At 35.0% G+C, this 10316-nt stretch overlaps 1 protein-coding gene across 1 annotated transcript in view; it reads right to left on the minus strand.

Annotated features, from left to right (window-relative positions):
• Window positions 1–10316, minus strand: part of BMPR1B (bone morphogenetic protein receptor type 1B) — a 203309-nt gene that overhangs the window by 27467 nt on the left and 165526 nt on the right. The window contains exons 5-7 of the mRNA XM_007946395.1: window positions 8903–8999; window positions 7201–7339; window positions 7016–7113 (exon numbers count right to left, since the gene is read on the minus strand). Of these exons, the coding sequence (XP_007944586.1) occupies window positions 7016–7113; window positions 7201–7339; window positions 8903–8999 (334 nt within the window). The remainder of the gene's footprint in view (window positions 1–7015; window positions 7114–7200; window positions 7340–8902; window positions 9000–10316) is intronic.

Below are 10316 nucleotides of genomic sequence, written 5' to 3' on the forward strand. Positions count from 1 at the left end.
TGAGATGTAATCCATACTGCAGACTGTATTCTTCAACCTTCATCAGTAGGTGCCTTAAGTCATCCTCACTTTCAGCAAGCAAAGTTGTATCGTCTGCGTATCTCAGGTTGTTAATGATTCTTCCTCCAATCCTGATACCACGTTTTTCTTCATATAGTCCACCAATTTAGGTGAGATATATAAAATGGCAAACAAACACACTGATAAACATGTAGGTAAATCTAAATCAACATTGTCTGTCTATAATAATAATATGTCTAACTCACAGAAGTTTAAACAAAGAAACAAACCAGAGACCTAAAATAACAAAAACATAAATTTGGAAGTCAGTGATTTAAGATAATGATGTTTTAAGAAGCTTGCATACTTCAGGCAGAGTTTTAAATGGGTTTAGATTTAAAAGTAAGAATGTGCACGTTAAATTCAAATATACTAACTAAAAACAACTAGATAAGAAAGGAAAAATAGAATAAGAAAGCAAATCACAATAAATAAATAAATACAATCAACAAAGAGGTAAAAAACAGAAATGCTGGAAAAACAGAATAAAGTAAGTTGTTAGAAACAAAACAGATTTTTCAGAATTCACAAAAAATATAAATGGATTTATTTTTGCCAATTAAATGACAAGGATTGTTAGATTGGATAAAAATTTGAAATTAAAAAATCTAGTCACATACTTTTTATAAGACTCATACCTAAAACATAAAAAGCAGAAGGACTGAAAATAAGATGTGAGAAAATACACCAAGAAAATAATAATATAAAGGAAGTTAAGAGACTGATATTAATACATGAAAAATAGAATTAAGAAGAAAAACAGTATTTGTGATAAAGATAAAAACTATATAATGTCCAAAATATACTTCTCTTTGGAAGATAGGTCTATTTTAAATTTATATGCACCAATGGAAATATAGTTGACTCTTGAACAACATGGAAGTTAGGGGCACCAATCCCCTGCACAGCTAAAACTCTACACATAACTTTGACTCCTCCCAAACATGACTACTAGTAGCCTACTATTGACTGGAAGCCTTGCCAATAAAATGAACAGTTGATTAACACAGTTCTTGCCACCCAGTTATTAGATTTTTCACACTAAGACACACATACACACAACAGATTAGTTTATTAACTCTATGCCATGTGGGTTATTTACTATTCATTAAGCAGAATTGGATCATCGTAAAGAAGGAGACAGAATAGGGGTTGGCTGTGCTGACTCGGGGTGGCAGAGACAAAAGAGGCAGAGACTTGGAAGCGGAGGCAGGAGAGGCAGGCACATTCAATTTAACTATGGAAATGAAAGTAATTTCTCACTTTTTCATTTTTCTAAAAATCTTTTTCTACAGTACAAATCCTTCCACCATTTGCTTTAGTTTCAGTGCCCACATCACAGAAGGGTCCATCTTGTAAAAGCAGTCAAAAGCAATCCTGAATAATGAGAACCCATTTGCTGGTTTTGTTTTCTGGCACTCTGCCTCTTCTTCCTCATCAACTGGCCCTGGTTCAGAAGCACTCATCTCCATCAAAGTTTCTCCTGTTAACTCATCTGTTGTGGGATCTTTTGGCTTCTGAATTTCTTTGGGATTCATATCTTGAAAAAAATCTGCATATAGTGGACCTGCACAATTCAAACTGTGTTGTTCAAGGGTCAATGCTTCAAACACATGTATCAAAAAACTTTAGAATTATATTGAAATATGGTCAAGAGAGCCATCATGATGGAAAATTTCAATTGATCTCTTTCAGCTTTTGGTTGAACAAGCAGAGGAATTAATAAATACATGAACAGTACAATTAAAAAGATTGATTATAAGGACATAGACTTATAGAATACACATCTTCTTAAGCAGACAAAAATCATTTATAAAGTTTTATCAAATATTTGATAAAAAGAGTCTTGCTCATGTCAAAGAAGAAGTGTCATACAGATGACCTTCTCTAATCACAAAATATTACATTAAAAATAAACAGGATAAAAACACCATATGTTTAATTAATAATGCAATGCAATGCACTATTGTCGAGAGGGATCCGACTCAGCAATCCCTCCTTGGTCCTCCGAGGTAATCTCACTAAGGAAGTAGGTTGCCCAATCTTTTTCCCTAGGTCAAAGAACTTTTTAAGTAATCAGTGATGGTTAGAAATATATTATGAAACAAAACTTGTAGGAAGCAGCATGAGTTAAGAATTAAAAGAAAATTTATATCCTTTAATGCTTGTATTTTAAGAAAAAAACCTGGAAATTACTGAGGTAAGCATTCACCTTAAGAATTAAAAATAGAGGCAAGTGAAATCAGAAAGAAACCGTAGTAAATTTAAGAGGCAAAATTAAGAACGAGATTAGAAAAAATCTACAGAAGACTGATTTTTTTGAAAACTAATATAATGAGAAAGTTAGGCGGAATTATCCAGAATAAAAAAAGGTGGAAATAAACAATATTGGAAATAAAACTAGGGAAACAATGATAGAGCAGTTTTAACTAGAAACCAGCAGAATGCAGAAAAGTCTCTAGAAGTGTAGGCTTCCAGTTTGGTTTGAACTCGGCCTTCAAAAAAGTAAGCATTTTGTTATCATACTATCCCTCCTTCCTTCACCTTACGTTACTTTCTTACCAGATTTTCCATTGCATAAAATGCCACTTCTCATCCTTAGTTAACAGTTTTTCAAAATCCCTTCAGAAAAATTAATGGATTTATTAAATTAAGCAGACTATGACTACATAGGAATAACCTCTCTCCCAATACTCTGTACTTTAAACAAGCTTTGCTCTTTTCCTTCACAGAAAATTTTTATTCTCCCACATATGTATACTGAAATTTAATTTATAGTCTATGCCAAGGTTCACTAAACTTCCCGGTAATGCACCAGAGAGTTAATATCTTTGTATTCAGGGCCCATTTGATCTCTTTGATAACTCTACCGTGTATCATGTAAGCACCAAAAACAATCCACAATAAAATAGGTTTGGCTGTGTTCCTGGGTGGGGTAAAAAGTTAATGCCCTTGGCTGCTCACTGAAAGACTGGAGGTTACAACAGGAACCTTGGAAGAAAGGCCTGACAATCTATTTCTGAAAAACCAGCCACTGATTTTTACTCTGGCACACTTTGGGAGTCAGAACTGACTGGCTGGTGTTCCAATAAATTGTATTTACAAAAGCAGATAGCACATTAGATTTGCTTCACAGACTATATTGGTCAACCTCTGGTCTATGTATATATTGATACTTGGTCTTATAATTCGGTCACAGAATTCCTTTTGTCATATGTACTTATGTTATCAATTTTACTTGTGCACTTTGTGGAGTAATGTATTGTTGTGGAGAGAAAAGCATTATGTATTAAAACTAGGCAAATCTGTGTTATGTCCTGTTTCTACCTCTGACTCTGTCACACAGGGTCACTATGAGTCAGAATCTACTCAAGGGCACACAAGAGGTTTCATTGATTAAGTTACCTAATGTCTCTCAATCTCAGGTACTTCTTAAAATTATAGACTAATATGAAACTTTCAGGGTTCTTTTAAGAATTCTTTTATATAAATAAACTGCTTATCAGTACCTGGAGATGTATTAACAAATATTAAATCTTCTCCACCCCTTACGGTCTCCCTGTTATGAAAGGTCTCTTTACACATGATCTTCATCCTACCTGCATACAATAAAATATTTTAAGAATGCTAATGTTGGCTTCATGACTGAAAGAGCTAACCATATGTAGCAATGGACATAAATGAGAAGATACGCACGCAGCAAAGCATAGTAATAATCTCATTATTAAAAAGATTTCATCAGAAAACTGGAGTACACACTTTGTAGAGATATATTTCATATCAAGTAAACTGGAAGTTATTTTGTTTTGTTTTGTTTTGTTTTGCTTTGTCTGAGTTCCATGGATACTCCAATTTTAAACTTAAATGAATAAATCAGGATAATTTCAATGCAAGTTGAGGTGATGAAAAATTATATAATTAGTACCAACTAGTCGAGTCTGACTTGAAAGCACATAACAACAACAACAAGCAGTTGAAAGGGAGCTCTGGTAGCATAATGCCTAAGGCATTTGACTGCTAACCAGAAGGCTGGCGGTTCAAATCCACCAGCCACTACTTGGAAGGAAGATGGGGCAATCTATTTCCATAGTGATATCGCCTCATAAACCCAAGGAGGGGTCGCTATGAGTCAGATATAACTCAATGGCAATTGGAAGCAGTTGAAAAGGAGCCCTGGTGGTGCAAAGGTTAAGCACTCAGCTGCTGACCAAAATGTTGGTGGTTCAAACCTACCCTGCAATTCTGTGGAAGGAAGATCTGGCTATCTGTTCCCATATCTACACAGTCTAAAATATCCTAAGAGGCAGTTCTACTCTGTAACATGGGGTCACTATGAGTAAAAAATCAACTATATAACATCTAACAACAAGAAGAAGCTGATACTAAAATCATAAGTAGGTAAATGACAGACTTAAAAGGAAGCTTTCCACATTTATTAAAGAAATATTCTGTATAAGAACCTCTGGTGACACAATAGTTAAAGCATTTGGCTGCTCAACAAAAGGTCACTGGTTCACACCAGCCACTCCATGGGAGAAAGGTGAGGTAGTCTGCTTCCGTAACGATTACAGCCTTGGAAACCCCATGAGGCAGTTCTACCCTGTTCTGTAGGATTGCTATGTTTTGAATTGACCTGATGGCAGTGGGCTTGGGTTTTTGTTTTTATATTTCATTTATACATGTTGCAAAGCACTGCTCGTGTAATTTTATGGAATGTTTCCTAATATAAACAACTTTGCATTTGTTACTTTCCTAATGATAATATATCTTCTTACAATTTAATGGAAAATAAGAGATAACTGGCAATGCTCAGAATAGAAATAATTTATATCACTGATAAAAAGTAACTAAATTATATTAAAAAAGTAAAAATACATTTGAAAAGAGGTCATGGTCCACCAAAAGACAGAGATATACTAATATTAATTATAAAATTATTTTAAATTGTGATTTTAGTAGTAAAAGCAAAATATGAAGATAGTAGAAAGATAGGCAAAGGACCTGAACAGACATTTCACCAGAGAAAATATTCAAATGGCCAGCAGGTGCATTTTTCATGAAATGTTCAAAGTCATTAGCAATTAAACCAAAAACCAAGCTAAACCTATGCCCATAGAGCTGATTCCAACTAGGAGATGTAAATCAGTGAGGTAACATCTCACTCCCATTAGAATGGCAATGATTGAAAAAAAAGAAAAGTGTGTGTGGAGGAACATTAGTTGTTGGCAAGGCTGTGGAGGAACAGAAACTTTCATCCATCGCTGGTGAGAATGTAAAATAGTACAGCCACTGGGGAAAACAATCTGATGATTCCTGTTATGTGACCCATCAATTCTACTCTTAAGTATGTACCCAAGAGACCTGAAAGCAGGGATAGGGAGAGACACATACACACCACTGTCCACTGCAGCATTATTCACAATAGCCAAAAGGTGGAAATGACCAAAATGTCCATCAACAAATGAATGAATGAACAAATATGGTGTATACATACAATGATATATTAGCCATACAGAGGAATATAGTTCTGATGCATGCCACAACATAGATGAACCCAGAAAATATTATGCCGAGTGAATTCAGTCAATCGGAAAAGGACAAATACTGTACAATCTCACTTACATGGAAAAAGCAAATATAAAGAAAACAAAACTTACAGGCATTACCAGGAGTGGGAGAAAGGGGGAAAGAGGGAGTTTTTGCATAGACAACACTGGGTTGGTGTTAACGATGGTGGAATAGTTTGGAAATGGATGGTGAGAATGGTTGCACAGTCTGAAGAATGTAATAATGTCACAAATTATACATATAGAAATTGTTTAAAAAACATTATAAGAACTGATAAAGGGAGTAGCTCAGTTGGGGGTAAGTAGAAAGTCAACACAGAAGTAAAATGTGAGCTAGGCATCCAGGGATACATCAAGAGAACATCCATTGAGAAACTGCATTGGCAAAGATATGGGCCTAAAAACATACGTTGTATTTAAGAAACAATTTCTTTAGGATGATACTAGAGCTCAGGAGGCAGTTGGGAAGAGGTGGGAGGAGAGGCTGGGCAGGCAGTGTGGGTGTACACACCAGGCGTGCCAGCTGGAGAGAGAGGCCATAGCACTACTGGGTATTAGAATGCCTTTATTCAGGGAAGTAACATAATAATAAGATTTTAGACATATAACTCCGCAGAAATGAGAAACATGGGTTGTAAGGGGGAAACACTAGAAGGATTTGAAATTGGTTTCAATTCTAATAACATGTTAATTCGATAATAACTTTTACCACAAATAAAAATAAAAATGTTTAAGTAGCACTGGTTTGGTCATAATGACTCACGCACACATTATTTTCTGTCTGGTCTTAAAAATGTGACTTTTAGTATAAAATAAAAGGTCAGCAAAGGAATCAAGTAAATAAGATATCCAAAGTCAGAACCAGAAATAAGGATTAGGAAAAGCAATCTTAAGAGTTTATTAAGGAAAATATTTCTCATTAAAAATGCTGTTTCCATTCTAAATCCCAAAAATTTTCTTTCTTTTCTTTTTTTTGGGGGTGGTGGTGGCAATGGCGGCATGGTCTATAAAGATATCAGATGCTTTTCTAATTAAAGCAAGTGCCTTGGATTAGATATACATATATTTCTTCCAGACTAGCAGTTTTGACCATCAGAAAATTAAACCAGTCCTGAATGGAAAACGTAGGACTTCATCCTGAAACATAAACCCTGCAGCTGAAACACAGCCTTTTTCCTTTGTAGAAGCATTCAGATACCAGGTGGTTTTAAACTTTTGACTTCAAAAGCCAGGCACAAAAAAAAAAAAAAAAGGTACAGTAAAGCAATCCTTACTGAAGGCAGAAAGAAGATAGTTCCATGTTTCATGATTTTTAATCTGCTCTTTATCAGAATAGCTGAGGGTCTGGATTGTAACTATACACTTAGATTAAAAAACAATCACCTTACCTGCCATATGTCAAAATGTTATCAAGAAGCTCTCCATCTGAGTGAGACCTGATTTCCAACTGTCTGCCACGGAGCTTTTTCCCTGTGTAGTGCCCTATCTGTTTCAATAAAAAGACACCCTGTATTTCCTGATATTTCCTTTCATAGCCTATTTCCTTTAAATTCAAGATATGTTCCTCTCATACCAGCAGAGGGAGGCCTGATCCACTTCCTGAGCTTTGAGACTGTTCAATTAAGTCTCTCAAGGATTCTCCAGGAGGAATGTAAGTCTCATCCTGTTCTAACCCAATGCTGTACCGAGGTCTGGTTTCTTGTCTTTTATACCTAAAGATGGAAAAAGTAATATAATTTTAGTCAGTAGAATGTAATGAATGATAGGGGTAAAACACTGCAGATAAAACAGTAATCACTGCTAATTTTATTTTAGCACAGGAATTAAGACTAAATGATTAGTTATTTGCTACACTTGGTTACAGTTTCCAAAATAAATCACAATTATTTTGCTAACCTACATATTTTTTAATTAAACTACAAGTTCTTTTTTACATGTTTTTACTCAGTCTCTACCATATACAATTTGTCTTTTCTATTTCTTTCAATGGCATATGTACAGACAGGCTACATTTGTTAGTATTCCAATATTTATTCCTTGTTCTTAATCCATCAAAGATGCAACATTTTGGTTTATAAAGGACATTAAAGTTAACTCTCTCCTGTAGGGTAATGCATAAAGAAATAACATATAACTAAAATAAAATGATATCTTACCAACTTTTTGTCAATAATTGCAACATCTTCCATTAGAAATGAACTTACTTGAACCAACTAATCTATCCATTTGAAGAGCAATATTAGAAATACAAATAAGTATTAAATTACTCAAAAGGTAAAGGATATGAGTTTAAAGGGTCTTTGATACTACACGAAGTAGGATATAAGTTCTCAGGTGACAAAAAAAAATCATACTTAACAATGATAATCTATTAACAAACTGATTTTTAAAATAATTTATCTACATATTATCCTTACAATCTTTCAGTACTAAGGAGAAATTTTTAGCATAGATAATAAAGAATTTCTAGAGTTAAGTTTGGGAGCTCTGGTACGTAGTACCTAAGGCACTTGACTGCTAACCAGAAGGCTGCAGTTCAAATCCACCAGCCACTCCTTGGAAGGAAGGTTAGGCAATCAAGTTCCGTAGTGACAGCACCTTAGAAACCCAAGGAGGGGTAGCTATGAGTAAGGTCTGACTCGACGGCACATAACAACAACATTAACAACAGAGTTAAGTTCAACAAAGCTTAAATCAAACCTGCTTAAAATCAAACTTCAATAGCAACCAGTACCCTGATTTCCCTGTTGTTGTTGTTGTTATGTGCCATCGAGTTGGACCCCATTCCCTAACTACCTTAATTTCCCTAGGGATAAAATTTATCTGTGTGGTTTAAAACCACATTTTTTAATGTGTGAGGCAGAAATGAGATACATATCTATTTACAGCTTCACTGGAACAAATATTTATCAATTGTAACTGATTTTTTAGTTAAATACAAGATCGAATTAGGTTCAAGAAAGCTGTGATGAAAAACTTAACCAGGCAAACCCCATGCACTGCCATCGAGTGGGTTCTAGCTTATAGCAACCCTTTAGTAAAGAATAGAATTACCCCATAGGGTTTCCAAGGCTGTAAATCTTTACGGAGGAAGACCACTTCATCTTTCTTGCACAGAGTGGCTGGAGTAGGCGCAAACAACCAACCTTTTGATAAACAGCCCAATGCTTTAACCCCAGCACTACCAGAGCTCCTTTCACTAGGCAAAAGCTGGTGAAATATACAAGGAAGATACCTCCAACTCAAAATTCTAAAATTACATGTTAGAAACTTACCTGAAGTAACAGAATAAAATGACAAAGACCAAGAGCAAACTACAGACAGTCACAGATATCAGTAAGGCCTTGTGGTGTATAGGTCCATCAACAAAGTCTGAAATTAGAAAGTAAAGGGAGTCATAATACTAAAAATATTTTCACTTAAAAATTAGGAAGCATCTCTTACTAAAAGTACTTGTTAAGCTCCATAAGCAAGATGTGAGAGGTACTTGCAATGCGCTATGTGATGAAAGGGAAAAAAAAAGATACATCTAAAATTAAAACAGTTAAAATGGGGTGAATCATCACTCTACTAGGTGCTTGTTTTAAGAGCACTTGTTTAAGGGCATGTGTTTTTTCCTCTCTAGAAAGCATAGGCTTGACATCTGATAAAGCCACAAATTAAGAACAAATGTCAGTAATCTACACCAAACCAGTTGCCGTTGAGTTGATTCCGACTCATGGCTACACCATGTCTTGCAGAGCAGAACTGTGCATACGGTCTTGAAGGGCTGTAGCCTTTTGGAAGCAAATCACCAGCCCTTTCTTCTCAGGTGCTTCTGGGTGGATTTGAATCACTACCTTTTGGTTAGTAACCAAGAGCTTTACCATTTGTACCACCCAGGAAACTGCAAATGAACTTCAGCCCCCAAAATGCATATTGGTAGTTCATTTATATTCCATACCCAGATAATGGGTTCATGAGCTTTTCTTTTCTTTTTTTTTTTTTTTCCATGAGCTTTTCTACATGGTTTCTAGGGCACATTTTATCACAATAAGGCTTAAAAACAAATCCATATACAAGGTACAAAGAAGACAAAGTTAGCATATGATGGAAACAAAGGGGCAGGATTCCTCAAATGTTCCCAAGTCTATGACATATGAGTCTGAACCATTTAAACAAAGATGTCCTTTAAAAGTATGTAGATCAGTTTCTCATAAATAGCATGCAATTTTTAAAGAATGGACATGTTTTCAAGTTAAAGAATCATTGAGTGATACTTTTAGAAAACAAATTATGCAATATTTTTCATTTTGGTTTAACTCCAACCAAAAAAATAAACCAAACCTATTGCCATTGAGTCAATTCTGACTCATACTGACCCTGTAAGAACACAGTAGAACTGTCCCATAGGGTTTCCAAAGCTGTAAATCTTTAAGGAAGGAACATGATTTCTCAAACTTTATATAAGTAAGAATCACTTGGACAACTTTATATCCAAGTAAATTTACTGACTTCAACCCAAGATATTTTTAATCAAAACATTTTCTTTTTTAACACTCTTCTCAGATGATTTTCTATGCAGGTGGTTTTCAGAACATCATTTGAGAAAACCAACTTAAAACCAGGTGCAGTTACACAGTTATAGATTATCCTAGCACCTTTCTTATTAAGGGAACCATACATCCTTGAGAGAGAGAGAGAGAGAGA

Source organism: Orycteropus afer, unplaced genomic scaffold (assembly GCF_000298275.1).
Source record: "Orycteropus afer afer isolate SDZICR_OR568_19922 unplaced genomic scaffold, OryAfe1.0 scaffold00159, whole genome shotgun sequence".
NCBI classification, from domain to species: domain Eukaryota; kingdom Metazoa; phylum Chordata; class Mammalia; order Tubulidentata; family Orycteropodidae; genus Orycteropus; species Orycteropus afer.